Below are 26180 nucleotides of genomic sequence, written 5' to 3'. Positions count from 1 at the left end.
CAGAGGGTTTATTGAAAGTCAGTGTAAGATAGTCTGCTTGGCCCAAGACTGTCAAAGAAAGCTGCAATGAAAATGTGGTATTTTGGAGATAGCTGAGTCTGAATGCTTTGCATGCAGGTAGCCATGGTTCAGTTTCTAGCACCTCATGGTTCCCTGAGCACCCCTGGGAATAATACCTGGGCACAGAGTTGGGAGTTGCCACTGAGTGCTGTTAGTGTGCCCACCTGCTATTAAAAAAAAAAAAAGTATACCATTTCACCAGGCCTTGTGGATGTAGAATTCATGCACTCTATCTCAGCTCGAATACCACCACACCTCCATCCCCACCAGGCCAGAGAAAGAGAGAAAACTCAATAGGCTGGGGTGCTTTGGCTGGGCTTGCTTGAAGTCAGGGTTCAGTCCTGACACATCATGGCCCTTGGAGCACTTCAGGAGTACCCCGCAAGCACCAAACCTAGAGTAGAACATAAGCAAAACAAAAACAAAAATGCTACCCCGATCACCTTTCATGACCACATGGTCTAAAGTGCCAACCACTGGCATGCCTTTTGCATTCTCTGTTGTTGTTTGTTTAACCATGCATCATGGCCCTTAAGAGCTACTCTTGAATAATTTCTTGGAGATTGCTCCCAGCAGTTCTGGGGGTGGGAGGAAACCTCATGAAGCAGGGATGGATTTCAGACCTCCTACATACAAAGCATATTTCCTACCATTGAGCTTTCTCTCCAGCCTTTTCATTTTTTTATCTCCTTTCTTATTAATAAATGATGCTAAAAGATAAGCTTCGTGGGGGCAGAGACTTCATCTTTGTTCTTCCCCATGTTCCATGCTTGGAACTGTGCCTGCTCAATACATTGCATCTATAAAAATTGAATGAGGAGCTGGATAGATAAGCTTTTATTTTCTAGGGCATCACTGGAATCCGTTTTGCCGGAGGAGAGAAGTGCTACATCAAAGCACAGGTGAAGGCTCGCATTCCTGAGGTGGGCACTGTGGCCAAACAAAGCATCTCCTCCGAAATGGTGAGTACCACATGCAGGAGGGGTTTGGCAGACATCTCTGGCTCCTGCGCAGACTCACAATCAGCTTCTTTTGTGCCAAGCATGTTCAGATTCTTTTGTTCATACTAGTTTGTTCCAGGTGACTATTCTCACGTGATACAGTGCAGAAGCTCCAAGCCTGCCAGGGCTGCAGGGCTATACGGTTGCAGGCTGCAGATTCTCAAAGGCTGCCAGGATCTGGTGCTGCAAGGTTCTCAGGGGCCCATGGAGCCCAGCTGCTGGGTAAACCTAGAGCCCACCCAGGGACACCAACATGTAGTGACCGCTGGCCAGCCAGAAAGTCAGGAAGAAACCCAGGGACACCAACATGTAGTGATCGCTGGCCAGCCAGGAAGTCAGGAAGAAATAAAAGAAAAGAAAAAAGAATATATACAAAGAAAGCATTTCTTCAGTGCTTTATCTACACCACCACCACCACCACCCATGAGCCAGCATACACTGTTCTGGTCACTATTCTGGGCCCCCCACAAAGATCCATTTTTCCTTTTATACAGGTATGACAAGGGGACGTGTCTAGGGGACGTGTCCAGGTTCAGCAGTCATTACAGTGGGGGTATCCAAAAGGTGTCTAAGTCCAACTGCCAAGTGAGGGCATCCAAGGGGCATGTCCAAGTCCAACTGCCATAATATAGTATATTTAAGAGTTTGGAGGGAACATATTCAAAATGTGCTCTTTGCGTGTGGGAGGCCTGGGTTTGATCCCATCAAAACATAGTCCCCCAAAGCACAGCCATGAGCAACCCCCGAGCATTTGTATATTTAAAAATAGCCATAAAAAAAAAAAGCCATGGGCTTTTGCATGTTAATTTCGTAGCCTGCCATTTTACTATACAAATCTATTGTTTCTAGCAGCCTTTTGGGTAGAGTCTTTTTTTTTTTGTGGTAGAGTCTTTAGGATTTTCTAAATATAGTATTATATCATCTGCAAACAGTGCAAGCTTGACCTCTTTCTTTCCTATCTGACTTCCTTGATATCATTTTCTTGCCTGGTTGCTATTTCAAGTACTTCCAGTACTATGTTGAATAGAAGGGGAAAAAAAGGGCAACCTTGTCTTGTGCCAGATCTTAGAGAAAAGGCTTTTAGTTTTTCCCCTTTGAGTATATTCTATTTGCCATGAGTATAATATTTGCCATTTTTATTTTTCCTTTTGTTGATATGGTTTATTATATAAATTGACTTGCACATGTTAAACTATCCTTGCATCTCTGTAATGAATCTATTTGGTCATGGTATATTACCTTCTTGATGAGCCATTGGATCCAATTTACTAGTATTTTGTTGAGGAGCACTGTATATGTGTTCATCAAGGATATTGGCCAGTAGTTGTGTGTATGTGTGTGTGTGTGTGTGAGAGAGAGAGAGAGAGAGAGAGAGAGAGAGAGAGAGAGAGAGAGAGAGAGAGAGAAAGAGAGAGAGAGAGAGAGAAAGAGAGAGAGAGAGAATCTCATCTCTGTCTACATCTGGTATCAGGGTTATGTTAGCTTCATAGAAACTATTTGGGAATGTTTTTGTTTCTTCAATTTCCTGAAAAAGCCTGAAAAAGATGGGCAGTAGATCCTCTTTACAGGTTTGAAAGGATTCACTAGTAAATCCATCTGAACCTGGACATTTCTTTTTGGGAATCCTTTTGATTACCATTTCAATTGCCTCAGTATTGATAAGATTTTCAGTTATTCCTGATCATCTTGATTTAACCTCAAGAGATTATAGGAGTCCAAGAATTTATCTGTTTCTTCCAGGTTCTCTTGTGTTGTGGCATAAAGTTTCTCAAAACAATCTGATTGCCTTTAGAAATTTTGTAGTACTTTCCCCTTTTCATTTATAATTCAGTTTTTGTTTTTGTTTTGTTTTGTTTTTAGTTTTGCTTTTTGGGCCACACCCAGTGACGCTCAAGGGTTACTCCTGGCTTTGTGCTCAGAAATTGCTACTGACTTGGGGGATCATATAGGACACTCGGGGATGGAACTGCAGTCTGTCCTAGGTTAGTGCATGAAAGGCAAACGCCCTACCTCTTATGCCACTACTCTGGCCCTATAATTCAGTTTTTTAAGTTTCTCTTTCTTTATGAGTCTTGCTAATAGTTTGTCTATCTTGTTTTTGTTTTTGTTTTTGTTTTCCAAAGAACCAACTCTTGCTTTTGAGGGAGTTCCAATTAATTAATTTCTGCTCTAAACTTTATTTCTTTCTGTCTGCATTTTTTAGTTTGTTGATCATTTTTCAATATTTTAAGATGTTGTACCATTAAGTTATTTATATAGCCTCTTCCTTCCTGTTGAATGCATGCAAAATTATAAATTTTCCTCTTATATGCCTTTTGCTATGTCTCACAAATTCTAATGATTCCTGTCTTCATTCTCATTTATTTCCAGAAATCTTTTGATTTCCTCTTTGATTTCATCTCTGTCCCACTGGCTATTCAATAGTGAGATGTTTAATTTCCAGGTGTTAAATTTTTTTCTCTATGTCTGTTTGAAATTCTTTTCTAATTTCAGTGTATTATGATCTGAGAAGATAGTTGATACAATTTCTAATCCTCTTAATTCTATAAAGATATGTTTTATAACCAGCATGCACTCTATTTTGGAGAATGTCTCATGTGCATTGGAGAAGAATATATATCTAGCTTTCTGGGGATGGTGAACCCTAATATAAATGTAGATATAAATATACTAAGCCACTCTCTTTCATTTCTTCCTTCAGAGCAAGTATATCCTTTTTAATTTTTTGTTTGTTTGTCTTTGGGTCACACCTGTTGACACTCAGGGGTTACTCCTGGCTATGTGCTCAGAAATTGCTCCTGGCTTGGGGAACCATATGGTGCGCTGGGGATCGAACCATGGTCCGTCCTAGGTTAGCACTTGCAAGGCAGATGCCTTACCACTAGCACCACCACTCGGGCCCTTATCCTTGTTAATTTTTAGCCTGGTTGATCTATCAAGGGTTGAGAGGACAGTGTTAAAATTTCCCACTATTATAGTGTTACTATTGATATCTTTCTTTTTTTTTTGATTTGCATTTACTTTATTTGAGGAATTAATAATAAATCATTGAATTGTTGTCCCTCAATAAAATACAGTTTTATTTATTTTATGGTTTGAAGAAGTATAGTAAAAACATTGCATAAAATTTACCATATTAACTATTTTTGTATATTTTTGTGTATTAGCAAGTGAATTCACAGGGTTATTTTTTGTGTTACTATTGATATCTTTCTTCAAATCTATCACCAACCATTTTAATATATTAATATTTTGCTGGCCCCTCATTGGGTGCATATATGTTTAGAATTATGATTTCTTCCTGGTGTATATATTCCTTGATTATTAAAAAATGTCCATATCTGTATCTATTTATTTATTTATTTTGGTTTTGGGGCCATACCTGGTGATGCTCAGGGGTAACTCCTGGCTATATGCTCAGAAATCACTCTGGCTTGGGAGACCATATTGATGCCGGGGGATCAAACCACGATCTGTCCTAGATCAGCAGCATGTAAGGCAAATGCCCTACTATTGCACCACCCCTCCAGCCTCCTCCATCTCTGTCTCATAACTTTTTTAAGTCTAAAGCCTGTGTCATCTGATATTAGTAGACCACCCAGTTATTATTTATTTTTTTTAAACTTTATTGATTGATTGGTTGGGGGCCACATCCAGAGGCGCTCTGGGGTTACTCCTAACTCTGCACTCACAAATTGCCCCGGCAGACTGGGGGACCATATGAGATGCAGGACACTGAACCAGGTCTGTCCCGGGTCGGCCACATGCAAGGCAAAAGCTCCACCTCTGTGCTATCTCTCCAACTCCTTAAAGGAACTGTTTGCTTAATGATTGTCCTCCAATCTGTGACTTTGAGTCTGTTTGCTATGCCTATTCAGATGTATTTCTTGCAGGTAGCAAAAAATTGAATTTAATTTTTTGATCCATTTTGCCTGTCTCTTAACTGGTACATTTAGTCCATTGACATTGAGAGAGATGATTGTCATGGGATTAAGTGTCATCATTTTGCAGAAGTATGATGTGTTTTTTGAGCCTGCTTTTCTTTATTTTTTTTCTTTTACGGTTGGTCTTGAGTCTGTAAAGTTTCTAAGTTGTTGTTTATCCATGAAACTGTGAATCCTTCCTTCAAACCAGAATGAAAGTCTGGCTGGGTGAAGTATTAATTTCGTTGAGTTTTGTCCTATCACTGGCTTCAGGCCTTGAGGGTTGCTTGTGATAAATTAGCTATAATTCTTATGGATGCTTCTTTGTATGTAATTTCCCTTTTTGATCTTACTACTTTCAGTATTCTATCTGTGGTTTTCATCATTGTGACTAGGATTGCCTTGGGGTGCTTTTCTTTGAATCTCTTTTACTTGATACTCTTCAGGCATCCAGGATATGGTTGAATGCACTCTTTAATTCTGAGAATTTCTCAGCAATGATGTCCTTTACTATTGATTCTTCATGGGGGTTTTCTCCTGGATCTCTAGGACTCCAATGATTCTTATGTTGTTTCTATTGATTTTACCCCAGAGTTCTATTGTCATCTGTTCACTTTCTTTGAGGATATTTTTACATTTTATGATTGTTTATTTTAAAGCTCTTGTCCAGTCTCTTCCTTTGAATGGAGGTGCTATGAAGCTCATCTTCCAGCTCACTAATTCTGTCCTCAGCAACTGTTATTCTGCTGGTGTGGCTTTCCAGTGAATTTTTTTCATTTCACTTACCATGTTTTTTTATCCCTGATATTTCTGTTTGAAGTTTTCTCATTTCTACTCTCATATCCTCTTGAGTCTTATAGGCTGCCCATCCCATGACTTCTTTAAGTTCTTTGAACAGCCTTAACATTTCCTCTCTAAAGTCCTGATCAGAAAGGTTATTAAGTGGCTAATATTGGTTGTTTAAAGGACTAGCATCTTCAGTCACAAAATGTGGTGGGGTTTTGCATTGTTTTCCCATTGTGACCTTTATAGTGTGGTGCTATTTTTTATGTGCTGTGGTGGGGTTCCTTGATTAGAAGAAATTCACAGCAGTGGAGTAAAATGGACCCAGCTATAGACTTGGCTGGGTACACACACCTCAGTTCAATTTAAAATGGTGCTTTTTAGTCCAGACTTCACCCACAGCCTCGCCACTCCCACTGGGCTCACACACTGCAGTTCAATTCAAAATACAAAATTTTTTAGTCCAAACTATGACCACAGCCCATGGTTGCTCCTGCTGGGCCATATACCTCAGTTCAATTTAAAATGGTGCTTTTTATCTGAATAAAATTCTCAAATATTATTCTTCTATTTATGATCAATAAGTTGCCTTTGAGTTTAATCTTTCTTGTTTTATTTTATATTTAATTTATTTTTTGACTACACTTCGCTTACTCCTGCTCCGTTTAGAAGTCACTCTATTATTTATTTATTTGTTTGTTTTGTTTTGGGGGCCACAGCTAATGGTGCTCAGGGGTCACTCCTGGCTCTATGCTCAGAAATTACTTCCAGCTAGCTCAAGGGACCATATGTGATGCCAAAGATCAAACCCAGGTTGGCCTTGTGCAAAGCAAATGCCATACCTGCTATGCTATCCCTCCAATGGCTGAGAAATTATTCTTGATAGGGCTCAGGAAACCATATGTAGTGACAGGGATATAAACTAAAGTCAGCTGGTGCAAGACAAGTACCTTAACTCTTGTACTCTCTCTCTCTCTCTGATCCAAAATTAAACTTTTAAAATTATATTAAGAATTATTTCATGGGCTGGAGAGATAGCACAGTGGTAGGATGTTTGCCTTGCATGCAGCAAACCCAGGATGGACCCCAGTTCAAATCCTGGCATCCCATATGGTCCCCAGAGCTAGTCAGGAGCTATTTCTGAGCTCAAAGCCAAGAGTAACCCCCTGAGCACTGCTGGATGTAACCCCCCCCAAAAAAAAAGAATTTCTAAGACAGGACCCGGAGAGATAGCACAGTGGTGTTTGCCTTGCAAGCAGCCGATCCAGGACCAAAGGTGGCTGGTTCGAATCCCGGTGTCCCATATGGTCCCCCGTGCCTGCCAGGAGCTATTTCTGAGCAGATGGCCAGAAGTAAACCCTGAGCACCGCCGGGTGTGGCCCAAAATCAAAAAAAAAAAAAAAAAAAAAGAATTTCTAAGACAAACCTGGAGGTAATTCCCAACTTTCATTTGATGCCTAATGGTCACATTCATTATCATTTTGTTTGAATGGTGACAAGTTATGGAGGAAAAAAATGGACTTTGCAATCATTTTAGCTGGACCCAAATCTTAGGACATTTGTTATGTGTTGAAGTGGCTTTTGAGCATCAATTTTGTCATCTATTGACCCCATGCCCTAGAAACTGCTGGATGATGATGAATAGATGGCTGCTGCTGCAGTGATTAATTTTATTATGATCACCTTTGAGCCTCCTAATTCCCCAGAGAGGCAGGTGAGGCAAATCTCTGCTCCCTCCAGGCCAATGAGGAAAAATAAGGGTAAGCAAAAGTGCATAGAAACTGCCCAAATGTTTGCCCTCCTAGGAGCAGTGATTGGAGGTGTCTCAAAACAAAGCAAAACAAAAGCTAAAAACAAGTGTTTTTTTTTTTTTTAATCCAAGACATTCTTCAAACAGACTACCTTACCTCAATTTACATGATTTAATAGTGGTCTGTTTTCTCTTGTCTACTCCCAGTCTCCCCAACACATCCATTCAGTCAAGGGTCTTCCCAAGTCTCATGGCTTCAGTCTCCCAGCTCCTGTTCCCATGTGTTTCTGCCATCTGCTCCTACAGAATGATTGTTCTGGCACATAGAAGGGGAACTGACCAGGACCCTTTTCCTGATACTGGCCTCCTCCTTTGCAGTGCCCCTTTCTACTGTCTTGTCACAGGGCTTCAGTTGTTATTTGTCATGAAAAGTGATCCTTGGTTTTCCTCCCCTAACCATAGCTGACCCAGATTGAATCCTCTATTTGTATTTTTCCTGTCCTGCTTTTAGTTGTTGTTTTGTTTGTTTGTTTTGTTTTGTTTTTACTACACCAGACAGAACTCAGGGGTTACTCCTGGCAGGTTCAGGGGACCATATGGGATGCTGGGAATCAAACCCAGGTCAGTCCTGTGTAAGGTAAAGACTCTGCTATTGTGCTATCACTATGTCCCTACTTTTTTTTTTTAATAAAATTTTCTCTAGTTTTGAAAAATAGATTTTGTTATCATAGAAGATTAGGGCAATACCTGAAAGAACAGAGAAAAAAATTACCCATTATTGCATAATCTACAGATAGCTAATAGACTGCAGTGAATTTACTTCCTGTACAGGGATGTGTGAAATTTTATAATTATGATTATACTGTTATACCCTTATTTTCTTTTAACTGTAGGGCTTCTAAAGTGTAGACTAGGAAAAGTGTAGATTATGACAATAACAGTTGGAAATGATCATTCTGGACAAGAACTGGGAATTGAAAGAAAGTATAGTGATATGTGTGATATCCCTTTAGTAACAGTATAGCACACCATGGTGCCTAAAAGGAAAAAGAGAGAGTAGAAAAGTGTGTGCCATAGAGGCAGGCTGAAGCTGAGAGTGAGACAACTAGAGGATAACTTGAGAAACTGGTGACAGGAAATGAATATTGGTGAAGGAATGATTGTGGGATCATTGTATGATAGAAACAACTATCCATAAATTTTTAACTCTCTGTCTCTCAATGTTATTTAATTAAAACAATTTATATATAGATATATATTATACATTTGTTTGGGGGCCACACCTGGCAAGTGCTCAGAGGTTATTCCTGACTCTGTGCTCAGAAATTGCTCCTGGCAGGCTCAAGGGACCATTATAGAATACTGGGGATCAAACCAGAGTCAGCGACTCACCTTTTAAATAATTTTTTATGTAATTAGGAGCCAGAGAGATGGCTCAGTGGAGCACAGGCATTGCATCAGAAGCCCCAGCTTCAATCCCTAGCACCACAGGGTCCCCCAAGAACCTGGGGAACAAACCTCAACCAGAGTCAAGAATAGGTTCCAGGGTAGCCCCAAAACCAAAGTATTAGTGACTGAAGAGATAGTGCAGCAAGTAGGGTAGTTGCCTTGCACACAGCCAACCTGGGTTCAGTCCACAGCATCCCATGTGAGAGTCCCCCAAATTTACCAGAACTGATTCCTGAGCATAGAGCAAGGAGTAACCACTGAGGACAACCCAGTGTGGCTCAAGTCCCCTCCCCCACAAAATCCAAATAACAAAAAAATAATAAAATAAATGTTGATTATTCTGATACATTATGATTATAATTTTAAAATCTTTTGTCCTCAAATACTTTACAAGGCTTCCCCTTGTACTATCAATTATTAATCATTTGAAATCATTGTGTTCACTATGAATAGTTTTCTATTTAAAATGTAGTTGTTTGGGGTTTTTTGTTTGTTTGGGGGCTACCCGGTGCTGCTCTAGGGTTGCTCCAGCATGCACTGGCGGAACCATGCAGTGCAGGTAATTAAGCCTGGCCTCCTGCCTGCAATGCAAACTCTTGGTTCTTCCAGGCCATCTCCCGGCGCCTGTTTAAATCCTTTGCATTAGACCCTAACTTCAGAGAGGTAGATCATTTTTTCTTGCATTTAAGTTGTTTATACTGTGCATGATGAATCCATTGGTGAACAAAACAAAATTCAGAAATATTTGTATGAATTAAGAATGTATTTGCTGTCAGTAGGAGAAAATGGCATTTTAAAATGCCTTCGACAAACAGGAATGTTTTTCCCTACAGTAAGCAGAGGGTGGTGGCCAAAGGCATTGGCTCAGTAACCAATATATACTCTAGACCTAGGTTATTGATGATGGTGATGGTGGAGTTGGGGCTTCCCTCCAGCTCCAAACATTAACCAGATATTCAATTAGGAAGCCAGGAAAGGTTGAGCGGTACCAACTGTTACTTCCCCTCTACCTGAAATAGCAGTCTTGGGGATGGTGGTCTGGGGGGGTGGGGGTCAACTTCAGCACAGTTCTCATTGGCTAGAATGGCACTTTGTTCTCAGACTCTCTCTGAGGAAGCTGAAAAAGCAAGTATATCTCTGGGGGAAAGCAGTGCAGTTGCCTCAAGCAAAAACTGGGTTATGTTGCAGGGGAAGGGAGGGAGGAAGGAGACTGGATGGGTGGTAAGGCACCTTTGGACCACAAGTTCCTACTACAGGGGGCAGAGGCATCTCCCCCTCCCCCATCCCACCCAAAGCTTTAGATTATGATGGGGTCGATTTATGCGCTATTTGCTCTCATAAAATTTTCATCAGTTTTGGATAACTTTTAAAAGCTACTATGCCCAGTGAGTATTTATTTCCTGGATGGAGCCATTTAATTTAAGGTAAATAACTGGATTACCTGAATGTTAGCTTCCTTCAATAACTTTTAAGTTGTTTTAATGCAGCCATAAGCCTGGGGGAGAGAGCATAAATGAAATGCTGCTTTTAGCTAAAAATAAGAAGAAAACATTTTAATTTCTCCAACCTATTGCAAACTAATAAATACATGAGAGGAACAACCTGGCAAAATAAATTTGTCTCCTGGGTTATCAAACTGTTCTCAGCATCTCACTGTAGAAGTAAATCCAGGGTTTAGCTTTGAAATCTCAGTGGTGTGCTTGATGCAAGGAACATCTGAAATATGTTTTGTGAGAGCTGGGAAATGTAGAAATGGTTTATGTTAAATAATACTTTGAACTGAAGACATTAAAGAACCAATCACTTGTTTTTCCATTGTTGTTCGGAAGCTGCAGAACAAAACCCCAAAGGATTTTCACTTCAAATGAAAGGTTCCTCCATCCTTTATAGGAGTCCAGGGTCCATTCAATTGCTTTTTCTCAAAAACATCTTTGATCAAAAACATCAGATTAACCTAAATCTCAAAGTTGGTATCAAGTAATTTTCACTTCTACTCAGGACACTTATATTCACATTGCAGCCATCAAAAGGCAGACCTTCAAGAGGGAGGGACAGCAGTGTGGAGGGAAGGAGCAACAAAGAAGAGACTAGAAAGTTCCTGCGGGGGTGGGAGAGGATGTACATTGCAAAGACACTAAGGACATTTTTTAAAGTTTTATTTTAGGCACTAGGATTTACAGTACTGTCAATGATAGGGATTCATGCATAGAACATTTCCAGCACTGCACTCCACTGGAGGGTCCACTTCCTTCCACTGTTGTCCTTCCCAGTGGCCCCCAACCCCATCCTATGCTCCCTTTCCCTTTAATAGGGCTTAAGCTTTCAACTGAACCGAAGCTTAAGCTTCCCAGTTTCTTTTATTTTCTTTTTTTCTTTTTGGGCCACACCTGGTGATGCTCAGGGTTTACTACTGGCTATGCACTCAGAAATCTCTCCTGGCTTGGAGGACCATCTGGGACGATGGGGGAGAGAACCATGGTCTGTCCTAGGTTAGCACATGCAAGGCAAATGCCCTACCACTTGTGCCACAGCTTTGGCCCCTTTAAGTTTCCCAGTTTCTGTTGTCTTTGGGCATCTGTTATAACCCTACTATGCTTCTTTATTTATATCCTACTTAGAAGAAATTAACCCTTACCATCAAAGGGTTAAGATTCAAGCATATATATATATATTATATATATATATACACACACACATATATATATAAAAAGATTTAAGCTATATAAATCATGGACAGAACTTTACAAGTAAAAAAGGAAGAGAGAAAAAGCATTCAAAATATGGAAGGAAGCAATGAACCAATGACATTTTTATAAGATATAATAGGCTCTTGTGAGGACAGACAGCAGGGAGAACTGAGTACATGCTTTGCATGTGGGAGGTCTGGTTTGATCCCCAGCTCTGAATGATCCTCTGAGCACTGCCAATTGACCTCTAAGCACCCAATTGGGAGTTACTGCCCCTGAGTACCACCAAGTGTGGCCACAAACAAAATCATACCACATCATTTGGGGGTGGGAGGTGGGCATACCCAGCAGTGCTCAGGTCTTATTCCTGGCTATGGCCCGAGAATCGTTCTGGGTGGGGCTCAGGGGACCAGGTGGGGTAATGGGAGGTTGAATCAGGGTCAACCATGTGCAAGGCGAGAGTTCTCCCTGCTGTATTATCTCTTTAGCTCCACACATCAATCACAATATTCAGCCAGTCCTTCCACTGTCTTTTATTTCCTAACTTCACATGCATTTCCTTTGTGTTTCCTCTAGGAAGGGAAGATCATGCCAGTTAAATATGAAGAAAACGCTCTAATCTGGGTGGCTGTAGACCAGCCTGTGAAGGACAACAGCTTCCTGAGTGCTAAAGTCTTGGAGCTCTGTGGTGACCTTCCTATTTTCTGGCTTAAACCCACATATCCAAAAGGTAGTATTTTCAATTCTCTTTCTCAGTCAGATTCTTCCTGTTCCTGTGAGGCTCTTGTGAGCCATCCTCAGGCTGCTCCTGGAAAGAGGGGGATGAGTTGGGAAGGGAAGTGTATCAGTGTCTGGGTGACCCATGGAAAAATCAGAGAGGAAGGTGGCAGTCAGGAGAGCTGAGAGAGGAGCAGACAGAAAGAGGGAGGGAGGGAGGGAGGGAGGAAGGAAGGAAGGAAGGAAGGAAGGAAGGAAGGAAGGAAGGAAGGAAGGAAGGAAGGAAGGAAGGAAGGAAGGAAGGAAGGAAGGAAGGAAGGGAGGGAGGGAGGGAGGGAGGGAGGGAGGGAGGGAGGGAAGGAGGGAGGGAGGGAGGGAGGGAGGGAGGGAGGGAAGGAGGGAGGAAGGAAGGGAGGGAGAAAGGAAGAGAGGAAGGAAGAGAGGGAGGGAGGAAGGGAGGGAAGAATGAAGAGAGAAAGGAAAGAAGGGAGGGAGGAATGAAGGAAGGAATAAAGGAAGGAAGGAGGAAGGGAGGGAGGGAGGGAAGGCCAGAGCAGTTGGGTTTACTGGGGAGGGGGGATGTAGGGGGGATGACAGGAGCCCCAGAGATTTTATTTATGAGCCTCTCATTTCTGCTCTGGCCTTTCATCTCATTTTGTACTTTACAATTTTACTTTTTTTTCTTTTTAACTCCTAAGGCATAGAGTCAAGGGACTAAGAGGTTGTCATGCTTCCGAATCTTTATTATGTTCAAACCTAAAATTATGAGACAGCTGAAAGCTGATGTAGGCATAGGTTACGATTTCTCAAGTTTGGGGCTTCTGAATCTTAGCTTCCAAGTACAGTAAAAATAAATGAGGGAGACCCTGGAGTTCTGCACTAGATTGGGGGATACCTTTGAGCTATTTCTGGGGTAAAGGGCAAAGAGGAAGCTGCAGGGCAAGCTATTTGCCCTGAATTCCTCTGTTCCCAGGAATGCTCTCATTTCCACTAGTCACCCAGCTAGCCCCCACCCCAAAGGCCTGCTCTGGAACAAGGGTGCAAAAAAGCTTCTTTTAAGAGAGCTAAGACAGACTATGTTTTATGAATTTATTGAATAGAGAGCAAGGAACAGAGACAGAGTATTAAAACTACTAGGCTTTGGAGGGAGAAAAACATTCTGAAGAAAGATGAGGTGATGGTTGTCTAGTATTGTGAATGTACTTAATGCCACTGAAGAGCAAATTTAAAGATGGTCCTTGGGGCCCAGACATAGCCCAGGGGTTAAAGCACTTGTCTTGAATACAGCAAACACCAGCTCTATCCCTGGTATCACATAAGATCCCCAGAGCAACCACCAAACGCGATCGCTGACTACAGATTTTTCAGGAGTTGCCCCTGAAAATTGCTGGATGTGGTGTAAACCCCACCCCCTAAAAGATAAAGTCCAAGTGGGGGCTCAAGAGAGAGTTGGAAGGGCTGGAGCACACACTTTGCATATGGGAGAAAGTTTGACCTCCCAGCACCACAGGTCACCCACTTGATGCCAATACCATCCTGGGTGTGGTCAAATCAAACAAACAAAAAGTTAAGATGGTGGGCAGAGCAATAGCACAGTAGCAGGGCATTTGCCTTGCATGCAGCCAACAGAGGAGGCCCCGGGTTCGATTGCCAGGAGTGACTTCTGAGCACAGAGCCAGGAGTATCCCCTGAGCTCTGCTGGGTGTGACCCAACAGCCCCTCCCAAAAAATAGGTTAAGATGGTAAATTTTGTGAGACCACAGCAATTGCACAATGGGTAGGGCACTTGCTTTGCATGCAGCTGACCTGGGTTCAATTCCCAGCATCCCATCTAATTCCCTGAGCACTATGAAGTGTGATTCCTGAGTGCAGAACCCTTATCACCACTGGGTGTGACTTAAAAAGCCAAAATAAGAAACAAAAAAAAAGTAAATTTTATGTATATTTGACCTCCACTTCTGAGTCTGCCAGAATGAATTTGTTTCTACAGTGAAGCCTTGTTCTGTTCCAAAGTTTACAGGAGATGATGCCTACCTAGTTCAAGGCAGGCAAATAGGAGGCAACTGATAATCCACCAGCGGTAGCTTCCTGAAAGGGGGCAAGGAAAACCCAAAGGCAACCTGAAAACCCATTCGACCCAACTTGCAGGGTCGGAGAGAGGCCCCAAAATAGTACCTTGTTCCATTCTTGCCATCCTTGTTCTGGTAATATGAAAGACAAGAACCAAACCTCTTAAGGAGTTTTACACTGTGGCCAGGTGTTGTATTAAAAAGTCCTGGATGGAGGTGGATGATGGTGAGATGGATAGAGGGGCCTTTTCTCTGCTGGCCCAGGCCATGTGCCTCCAACCCTTTCCTTCGAGCCAGTGGGTCTTAGGGTGGCAGCGAGGAAATCATCCACAAGCAGTCAATTTTCAGGAAACATGAAGCTTTCTTTTTTTTTTCTTTTTTGGTTTTTTGGGCCACACCCATTTGATGCTCAGGGGTTACTCCTGGCTAAGCACTCAGAAATTGCCCCTGGCTTAGGGGGACCATATGGGACGCTGGGGGATCGAACCGCGGTCCTTCCTTGGCTAGCACTTGCAAGGTAGACACCTTACCTCTAGCGCCACCTCACCGGCCCCGACATGAAGCTTTCTTTATTCAAGGCCCTAGCCAACAGGTGTGGCTTCTATCATAACCTTTTACTCTGGATCCATTATCAGCCCTGCATTCAAACTTGTCTCATAACTCTCCATCCTGCCAGCACTCCTAGTGCTGCTTCTTCCTCTGTCTCTCTTGCTGAGTCCCGCTGAATTCCCTTTCTGCACCTCAGGCAACTCTTTTGTTACCTACCAAGGACCCCTCCCAGAAATGGGCTGGTCTTAACCATCAGGTAAGGTTATGCAGAAGATGGGGTGGGGTGACAGCCAGGGAAGATAGTATATAAACACTGACATAAGACATGAAAGCTGTGTGTGATACTAGGGGAAAAAATGAGGGTCAGGGCAAGGTGTTGGGATGGAAAGACAGTGACACTGGCAGTGCCAGAAGACCTGGTAAAATAAGGCCCCCACACAGGGAAAGATCCTGCTCCCAGCATCCAAGATACAGCTTGGCCCCTCATAGCCCAAATGTATGCACACTTTAAGGTGCTCAGATTAGTTTTTTCCCCTAAAGTGTTTAATCACAACATGCAAAGAATAACATATCACATATAACAGAAATGTAGAAACTGCTCATTGTACCCTGATGTTTCATTGGCATCAATGGATTGGATACCCGTAATGGAATATCTTATTCATTACCTCATATAGTCATGTTTTAAAACAAAAATCACTAAGATAAAAATCCCTGAGGATGCCTGGTTTCCCACCACCTAATTAATTCCTCCATCTCTGTTTCTTCCCTCTGTTGATATTACTGTTGTAATGACCAAGATGGGTGGTTATACACACATGCACACACAAATTGTTGTATTATCGTTGTTCCCACAGGGGTTGTCATCCTTGTGCTACTGAGGGCCACATTCTTGCTGTTTGTACACAGCTGGCTGCAGAGCCTGTATATGGTACTGGGTAGCCAACAGCAGAGCTCACAGGCACAAACAAGAGTTGTTAGGAATCTGATTTACTTGGTTCATGTGGTGACAATGGGGCTCAAACCCAGGACCTCACACTTGCAAGGCAGGTGCTTCAGTCATGACATCCCTGGTCCTCCCACCACCCTTCAATTTTGATAAAAGTGCTATTGGTACTTTAACCTGGCAGGACTCCCATGTCACAGAGCTGTACTGTCAGGGACAGTGAATTCTGACTGAACAAAGCTAGAAGGTGAGCAAGAGCCTCACTTTGTGTGTCAATCACTGTGCTAGAACTTTATACTTTGTCCTCATTTCATCTTTGCCACAACTTTCCAGGTAACATATTATTTGATTTGATTTGATGCTTGGGAACCATTTGGTGCTGAATATTGAATCTAGGCCTCCCATCTGCAAAGGAGATGCTCAGCCCATTGAGTTCTCTCCAGCCCTTCTGCTCTGGCCTCAGCAGCAGCTAGTGATATATGTGTCTGGACACATTTTCCTTATTTTGTATCTTGATAAGCACAAAGTGTCCTTGAAAATTCAGTGAAGGAACTAACGTAGCCATTTGGGCAGCAGAAATCCGGAGAGAAAGAAGAGAACTGGTAAGAAAAATTGTTACAACCGCCACAAGAAGACCAGTTGGTGGACCCCGGAGCAACCCAGGCTCTGGATTAGTAAATAATGAGTCCAGACCCAATGTTCAAGAGGACTCAGTGCCCTTCAACCCAGACAATCCTTACCACGTGAGTACCAGGCTTTTCTTTTTTTTTTTTTTTTTTTTTTTTTGGTTTTTGGGCCACACCCTGTGACGCTCAGGGGTTACTCCTGGCTATGCGCTCAGAAGTCGCTCCTGGCTTGGGGGACCATATGGGACGCCGGGGGATCGAACCGCGGTCCGTCCTAGGCTAGCACAGGCAAGGCAGGCACCTTACCTCCAGCGCCACCGCCCGGCCCTTAGGCTTTTCAGCATTATCAGAGCAGTGCATGAACCCTAACCGCTAACTGGCAGTACTTCTTTTCTATTTCAAATAAGCAACTAATATTTCTATTTTAAATATTTTATTTTTTTGTTAAGAATATTTAGTAGTCCTATACTATTTCATATAAACATTGTGTATGTAAGCAGGTTTTTTTTTTACTTAATTATACCATAATTTTCCATCTTAATTTGTTGCACAGTTAATAAGAAGGGTAATTAGGCACTGCAGTGTGAAATTCTGATTGAATCATATTCAAAGGTGTTTCCTGTAGTCTGAGGGATAGTACATTGGGTAGGCTCTTTCTTACATGTGGCTGACAGGGCTGACAAGACCTCTTCTGGTCCCCAGAGACCACCAGGAGTGATTCCCTGAGTACAGAGGTAGAGTAAGTCTGATGTACAGCTGGGTGTGGCCCCCATTCCCCAATAAATAAATAAGTAAATAAAAATCAAAGGAGATTTCTGTACCCATTTGCTTTTTGTCTGTCCCCATTTTTGAAGCACAGGCAAATCCATAGAGAAGAATTCACATCAGGAATTGGATCATTTAAATGAATCTAAAAGTACCTTGGAGGCAGTAGAAAGGATTCCCTTCTTCCTTTTTCACCACTTTATTCATGCCATCACAATCAACAGACATTTGTCAAGAGCCTGTCCTGTGCAGGCCTTCTGCACACTGTCAATCTTGAGAAACTCTGCCCCAGGCTCAGTCCAAATCGGAGACAGACTCAGAGACTAAATACTGACAAATGGTGTTTGCAAGGATGTTCATGTGCTATAAATTCTCAAATTTACCGTGTTTAGCATTATAATATTTTGCACTGAGTGTAAAAGAGGTAGCCAGTATCTTATTTTAAAGAAGTAATATATATTTTGAATAGTATAATATTATACACATTTCTTGGGTCAGAGAGATAGTACAGGGGTTAAGTACATTTGCCTTACATGCAGTTGACTCTAGTTCAATCCCAGCACTGCATATAGTTCCCAGAGCATTCACTAGGATTGATCCCTTAGCATAGATCCAAATGAGTTGATCATTGCCAGGTGTGGTCCAGATACTACTCCTACACACACACATCTCTCTCTTACCTAAGAAACTCCCCCACTGAAAACTATTAGCAATTACTCTACAAACTCAGTTCATTTGGGGCACAGAGAAGCATAAAAAGCTCTCTCTCTCTCTCTCCACACACACACACACACACACACACACACACACACTGTACAAACCCAGCTCATTTGGAGCACAGAACATACAAAGCTCTCTCTCTCTCTCTCTCTCTCTCTCTCTCTCTCTCTCTCTCTCTCTCTCTCTCTCTCTCTCAGCTCATTTGGGGCACAGAACATACAAAGCTCTCTCTCTCTCTGTCTCTACACACACACACACACACACACACACACACATTCTCACAATCTTGTTGGGGCCAAAAATAGTACAGCTAGTAAGGAGCTTGCCTTGCATGCAGCTAGCCTGGGCTCATATCCCAGCCAATTAAATGGTCTCCAGAGCCCCATCAGGAGTGGTCCTTCAGCCTTGGGCTCCACCAGGAGCTGAACTCCATCCAAGCATTGCTAGATGTAGCCCCCAAATGAAAACAAGCCCAAAACACCAAAGCATGCTTTGAAGTTAACATTGAGTGAAGATGTACAAGTATTTAACCACTTCTGCTTTGGTAGACTTGTAAATTATTCTATCTTTGGCTGACGCTAATAGTCTCTCTCTGTGCTGGAGATGAAACCCAGGAGTCACACCACCCTGGTCTAGTTACAAATCATTTTGTTTTTTGGAGGAGGGTGTCTGCAAGCAGTGCTCAGGAATCAAGGGGACCCCAGCAGTAAATCTGCCAGCAGGTCGTAACTGTTCAGTGTGAGGGCCTGAGCACACAGTGCTGGAGATGACCAGAGCCATGTTGGTGGTACTGAGAGGAGCCTTTAGGGCCTTACCCAGCAATGTTGAGGGGAGCAAGCATCAGAGACACATGCTCCCTAACCTCTTTGCTATCTTCCTAGCCTCTGAGTAGTTTAACAGTAAACAATCTTGTACATGCCTCACAGGGTTATGATAAGTGACAGGCAGTACAGGGCATGATCTTGAACACAGTGTGCTGTTTAATACTCACTTATGCCACATGATCAGTGTTGTTTAGTCTTATACCTCTTGCACACCTGTGGGAATACAGTGTATTTTTTGCACAAGTACTGATGCATGGATTTCTTGTATCAAAGTAAATTGAATTTTATGTTTTGGTGGGTACCAAATTGTCTTACAGCACTGTGTCTTCAGATGGTAATCAAAGGACTCTTGCTATCAAATGTAAAATATTTCCAGTCTTTTGGGTATAAAATTGTATCTCCTAGTAGTCTGTAAAGCTTGTAACAACTGTGTGACAGATAAAGTCATTTGTATATTTTACCCTATACAGCTGCAAATATATTTTCTTGTTTATCATTTTAGACCAATGTATTTTATAAATATTTAGAGTAAAAGTATTTTTAAATAACCCAAAACTTATCAGAAAATTCAGGACACCACAGTACTTCATTCCCTAAAGCTCAAAGAATGAAAATGAAATGTGGAGAAAAAATCTGAATAAGCAAACAGAAAATTTAATATCGTTCATTCCCTGGGTAACTAGCTGAATCTAGTTCAAAGGAGGAGGACATCAAGTCCTTTATAGAATGCAGGGCTGCAACTTGCCTGCCTCTCTTCCAACTTGAATAATTCTATTTTTTTAATTTTTTATATTTATTTAAGCATTATGATTACAAACACATTTGTATTTGGGTTTCAGTTATAAAAAAGAACAACCCCCTTCACCAGTTTAACCTTCCCACACCATTGCCCCTGATATTCCTCCTCCCCGACCTCCTATTATATTTTTCTTACTCACTACCATTATCATGATAGTTGTTAGTGTAGTTATTTCTCTAACTACACTCACCACTCTTTGTGGGAAGCTTCATATCGTGGACCAGTACTTCTAGCCCTCATCTCTATTGTCTCTACGTATTATTTAAAATATGTCTTTTCTTTTTTTTTAATTTAAACAACTTTATTACATACATGATTGTGTTTGGGTTTCAGTCATGTAAAGAACACCACCCATCACCAGTGCAACATTCCCATCACTAATTTCCCAAGTCTCCCTCCTCCCCACCCAACCCCTGCCTGTACTTTAGACAGGCTTTCTATTTCCCTTGTACATTCTCATTATTAGGATAGTTCGAAACTTAGTTATTTCTCTAACTAAACTCATCCTTGTTTGTGGTGAGCTTCATGAGGTGAGCTGTAACTTCCAGCTCTTTTCTCTTTTGTGTCTGAAAGTTATTATTGCAAGAATATCTTTCATTTTTCTTAAAACCCAGACGAGTGAGACTATTCTGCATTCTCTCTCCTCTCTCTCTCTCTCTCTCTCTCTCTCTCTCTTTCTCTCTCTCTTTCTCTCTCTCTGTGACTTATTTCACTCAGCATAATAGATTCCATGTACATCCATGTATAGGAAAATTTCATGACTTCATCTCTTCTGACAGTTGCATAATATTCCATTGTGTATATGTACCACAGTTTCTTTAGCCATTAATCTGTTGAAGGGTATCTTGGCTGTTTCCAGAGTCTTGCTATGGTAAATAGTGCTGCAATGAATATAGGTGTAAGGAAGGAATTTTTGTATTGTATTTTTGTGTTCCTAGGGTATATTCCTAGGAGTGGTATAGCTGGGTCATATAGGAGCTCGATTTCCAGTTTTTGGAGGAATCTCCACATTGCTTTCCATAAAGGTTGAACTAGATGACATTCCCACCAGCAGTGGATAAGAGTTCCTTTCTCTCCACATCCCCGCCAACACTGCTTGTTCTCAATCTTTGTGATGTGTGCCAATCTCTGGGGTGTGAGGTGGTACCTAATAGTTGTTTTGATTTGCATCTCCCTGATGACTAGTGATGTGGAGCATTTGTTAAATTCTGGCTCTCTGTTCAGGGTTCTCTCTGGCCGGTCCTCAGTGGACCGTAGATGGTCGTGTGGGCCTCCTCCTGCATAGCATGTACTCCAGCCCACTCAGCTCTCTGACTTCCTAGTTCTTTTTTTTTTTTTTTTTTTTTTTTTTGGTTTCTGAGCCACAACAAGTGGATTTAGTCCTGGCTCTGTACTCAGGGGTCACTAGACAGTGCTCAGAGAGCCAAATGAGGTGCCCAAACCCGTGTCATCCATGTGCAAGGCAAGTACCTAACCTGCCATACTATCTCACCAAACTCTATTTTTGTTTTGTTTTTTTGGGGGGGTCCACCTGCCAGTGCTCAGGGGTTACTCCTGGTTTTGTGCTCAAAAATCGCTCCTGGCAGGCACGATGGACCATATGGGATGGCGGGATTCGAAACACTGTCCATCCTGGGTCGGCTGTGTGCAAGGCAAATGCCCTACCACTGTGCTATCTCTCCAGCCTCCCTATTCCATTTTTTTTTCCTATTCCTTTTTTTTTTTTTTTTTTTTTTTTTTTGGTTTTTGGGCCACACCTGGCGTTGCTCAGGGGTTACTCCTGGCTGTCTGCTCAGAAATAGCTCCTGGCAGGCACGGGGGACCATGTGGGACACCAGGGATTCGAACCAACCACCTTTGGTCCTGGATAGGCTGCTTGCAAGGCAAACGCCGCTGTGCTATCTCTCCGGGCCCCCTATTCCATTTTTTAAGGTGTGGAACTTCATGCACAAATACCACTCATGATATAGTTCAGTGGTTCCCAGGTTCCCAAACTTAGTTAGTTGAGTGCACTTTCAGGAAAACAAAAACAAAGACAACAGTAAAAACAAACCACTCAGCACCCTCCTGGAAAATCTACCTTTATTAGTCAAACACAAAATCCTTCCCTACCCAACATTATTACTGTCCCCCTCTGGATCATCCCAGCACACCTCAAGCCCCAGTGAACTCAGACCCCATCCTTTACATAGTCCTTTGAGGAACTATATTAAGGCAACAACCTGAAAATTTCTCCCACATGTTCATCTTTTTTTTGGTTTTTGGGCCACCCCGGCGTTGCTCAGGGGTTACTCCTGGCTGTCTGCTCAGAAATAGCTCCTGGCAGGCACGGGGGACCATATGGGACACCGGGATTCGAACCAACCACCTTTGGTCCTGGATCGGCTGCTTGCAAGGCAAACGCCACTGAGCTATCTCTCCGGGCCCCCACATGTTCATCTTAACAAAACTTTCTTGGGGCAGGAAACATAGCACAGCGGTAGGGTGTTTGCCTTGCATTCAGCTGATTTAGTAGGACAGACTGTGGTTCGAATCCTGGCATCCCATATGGTCCCCGAGCCTACCAAGAGTGGTTTCTGAGCGTAGAGCCAGGAGTTACCCTAAGCACTGCCAAGTGTGACCCAAAAGCCAAAAAAAAAAAAAACCAAAACTTTCTTGTAGCACCTATGAGGGTATGTCTCAGTCACTAGGCAGCTGACACCCATCCTGGCCCCAGAAAGTGTCTGCTACCATTGATGATGTGGTTTTCTTTCTATTATTCCAGACCAACCTATTTTGAGCAATAGGGGGAAAAACATCTGAAAAAAATTTTAAATGGAATAAAGGTGCTAGCAAAAGAAGGTATTTTAATGATAGAACTTGAACAAACTATCACATGGTGTTTAGGATTTTTATTTGGTATGGTTGCGTAGAGCTATGGAGGTATTCTAATATATTTATGAGTGGATGCTACTATGTCTTTATTATTTCACTTTACAACTTAAAAAAAAAACCTCCAGTAAAGAGTCAAGCATTTGGGCCTCAGAGAATACAACAGTAAGGTGCAAGGTCAATCTGCCCTGTTGAGCCCAGACAACATATATAGCCCCTGGCACTGTCAGGAGTAAGCTCTGAGCACCAAGAGGTATGGCTCAAAAACAAAACAAAAAGCTTTTTTTGATAAAAAGTAGCACTGTCAGGGGCCTGAGCAGTGGTGCAGCAGTAGGGCATTTGCCTTGCACGTGGCTGACCTAGGACAGGCTGCGGTTCTATCCCCTGGTGTCCCGTATGGTCCCCCAAGCCAGGAGCCAGGAGCGATTTCTGAGCATATAGCCAGGAGTAACCCCTTAGTGTCATGGGGTGACCCAAAAAATAAAGAAAAAAGTAGCACTATCAAATCTAGATATTCATTGTATACTATTATCCACTTCCCACTTTTAAGATTTTCCTAATAACTTTTCTCCTACCAAAAATTGTAATCTTGCATATGAAAAGGTGATAAGGTTTGCTTAAGGTTGCTTTGCTTAGGCATAACCTACATTTAATGCTGCTTCTTCCAAAGTTCATCTACCTCTAGGAGACCTAAGTTGAATCAAGAATTTACATTAATGATAGGGCCTCTTGGCAATGTTATACAATCTACAGAATCTACATTTGAAAACCATAAAAGGGAAAGCTAAACACATAAATTTGCTGCAGGTCAAGTTTCTTCCAGCTCTGTGATCTCTCCAGCAGTTAAAAAAAAATGGGGTGGGGGAAATTTTTGTGATTTTTTTTAACCTTGTTAATATTTTAGGGCCACCTAGCCATGATTAAAGGAACCAAGTGATGCCAGATTTGAAATCTGGTCTTCCAGAATGTAAAGGCCCTTGAAGTTTGCTATCTGGTTCTATTAATATGATTTTGTAACAATTTGTAATTTTTAATATTTGTAATATTAATTTGATTAATATTAATAAAATTTGTAGTAATTGTAGCACACAGAAACTAGAAGTTTAGTGGCTGGAGCGGTGGTGCAAGTAGTAGGGCATTTGCCTTACACACGCTAACCTAGGACAGACAGCGGCTTGATCCCCTGGCGTCCCATATGGTCCCCCAAGCCAGGAATGATTTCTGAGTGCATAGCTCAGAGAGTAACCCCTGAGCATCACTGGGTGTGGCCCAAAAAGGAAAAACAACAACAACAACAACAACAACTAGGAGTTTAGAGGCTGGAGAGACAGGATAGTGGGTAAGGTGATTGCCTTGAACACAGCCAACCCAGGTTTAATCTTCTGGCATCCCTGATCCTGCCAGGAGTGATTCCTGAGCACAGAGCCAGGAGTAAGCCCTCAGTAGAGACAGCTATGGCCCAACAAAAATCAAACGTGTAAGATTAAAGCATAAGATTGAATATTAAAAAAAATGATTTCTGGGGCTGGGAGGTATGTTTCTATGGTAGAGCTGGCTATCCTGCTGGGATAAGCTCACAAGTTCAACCCCCAAAACTGCCCCACAAGCTATTTATTATTAATGCTATTAAAAAAGAAATGAGTTTAGTGAAATTTTATATCTTTAACAAATTTTATGGCGATTTTTTCCCTTAAGAATTGTAATATTCTGGGACCGGAGAGATGATAGTATGGAGGTAAGGTGTTTGCCTTGCATGCAGAAGGATGGTGGTTGGAATCCCGACACCTCATATGGTCTCCCGAGCCTGCCAGGGGCAATTTCTGAGCCTAAAGCCAGAAGTAACCCTTGAGCACTGCCAGGTGTGATCCCAAAAAAAAAAAAGAACTTTAATATTCAGGGTCAGAGAGATAGCACAGCAGTAGTGCATTTGCCTTGCACGTTGCTAACATAGGACAGACTGAATTTGATTCCCGGAATCCCATAAGCCTGCCAGGAGCGATTTTTGAGTGCAGAGCCAGGAGTAACCCCTGAACATTGCCAGTGTGACCCAAAAACCAAAAAAAAAAATTTTAATATTGAAGTAGAGGCAAAAGCTAAATTTTTTTTTCCCAACCAGTACTAGTAGAGCAACTTTTTTTTAGCCTAGATCAGTTATTTTAAAACATGCTTCCAAGAGCCCTGGAAGCCTTTACTACAAGAAGGCACCTGTGTACGACTAAGTTAAAATTAGCAATGGCAGAAATGCTGTAGAATCATCTTTCTTTTTGTTGTTTGCCTATTTTAAATGTCATTATTCAGTAGTAATGGCTCATTAAAGCCATGGAGAAACTTTAATAGATTAGGGGGGTTGAAGTTCCTACATGTTAAGGTTTATTTTGTTTTGGGGGAGCTGCACCCAGAAGTGATTTGGGGTAGCTCCTGGAACTGCTCAGGAGGACAGATGATGCCAGGAATCAAAACCAAGTCTCCCAGGGCTGAAGCGGTGGCACAGCTGTAGGGAGTTTGCCTTGCATGCGCTAACCTAGGACGGACCCATATGGATCCCCAAGCCAGGAGCAATTTCTGAGCGCATAGCCAGTAGTAACCGCTGAGTGCCACCGGGTGTGGCCCTCCAGAAAACAAACAAATAAAACCAAGCCTTCCAACATACAAATTCATACTTCCACCCCTGAATTCCTTTGTGTTAAAATGTTATAGTGACTGGTGTGGCTCAGCAGTAAATTGCATGGGGAATAATGTGAAAGATTGAATACTTAAAAAAAATTATTTCTGGGGCTGAGAGGTATGTCTCTGTGGCAAAGCTGGCTATCCTGTAGGAGTGAATCACAAAATCAACCCCAGAACTGACCCACATACTATGTACAGTCACCACCGGGCACAGTAACCAGTGCACCAAGACTAAGCATAATGCAATCTCTAGTCACCTCAACAACAAAAAGGGAAAATTAAAAACTAGAAGTGACACTCTGGAGCATTTACAAAATTTCTTTTGTAGCAGTGAAATATATTCAGGATCTTATCTGAAACAGTGTACATGCTATAAATTTATTATGAAGAAAACCTAAATAATGTTCTTTTATTTCACAGCAGCAGGAAGGGGAAGGAATGACATTTGACCCACGACTGGATCATGAGGGAATCTGCTGTATAGAATGTAGGCGGAGTTACACCCACTGTCAGAAGATCTGTGAGCCCCTGGGGGGTTACTACCCATGGCCATATAATTACCAAGGCTGCAGGTCTGCCTGCAGCGTTGTCATGCCGTGTAGCTGGTGGGTGGCCCGCATCTTGGGCATGGTATGAAGTCACTTCATGTAACAGGTACTACAAAATAAGAATTAACTAAAAGATAAAGTAGCAGGAAGCATCTTGATACTAAAGCATTTTATACTCAATCTAGTCAATGTTGTTTGAGAAACTGTTAACAGAATCTCACAATTGCTTCACAGAATGTTATCTAATGTGCAAACATCCTGAAAGAGTGCCTTTAAATACAAAAATGTCATAGTAATCATATTACTGCTATTTTTATTTGCTTTTCTCTGCCAGTAAGACCTACTTATAAGACTATGGAAGTATTTTCAAATAAACTTGAAGAAAAATTACTTAGAATTTATTAGGAGATCTCAACTGTCCCCTTT

General features: G+C 42.0%; 1 protein-coding gene across 1 annotated transcript in view; it reads left to right on the top strand.

The window, feature by feature from the left end:
• CNMD (chondromodulin) overlaps nucleotides 1–25880 on the top strand; it is a 39849-nt gene extending 13969 nt beyond the window's left edge. Inside the window, exons 5-8 of the mRNA XM_049778495.1 lie at nucleotides 909–1022; nucleotides 12230–12383; nucleotides 16511–16677; nucleotides 25627–25880. Coding sequence (XP_049634452.1) covers nucleotides 909–1022; nucleotides 12230–12383; nucleotides 16511–16677; nucleotides 25627–25842 — 651 coding nt within the window. The 3' untranslated portion in view covers nucleotides 25843–25880. The remainder of the gene's footprint in view (nucleotides 1–908; nucleotides 1023–12229; nucleotides 12384–16510; nucleotides 16678–25626) is intronic.
• Nucleotides 25881–26180: the final 300 nt, after the last annotated feature.

This window comes from Suncus etruscus, chromosome 8, assembly GCF_024139225.1.
Source record: "Suncus etruscus isolate mSunEtr1 chromosome 8, mSunEtr1.pri.cur, whole genome shotgun sequence".
NCBI lineage: Eukaryota > Metazoa > Chordata > Mammalia > Eulipotyphla > Soricidae > Suncus > Suncus etruscus.
This window is presented reverse-complemented; position numbering and strand designations above follow the sequence as displayed.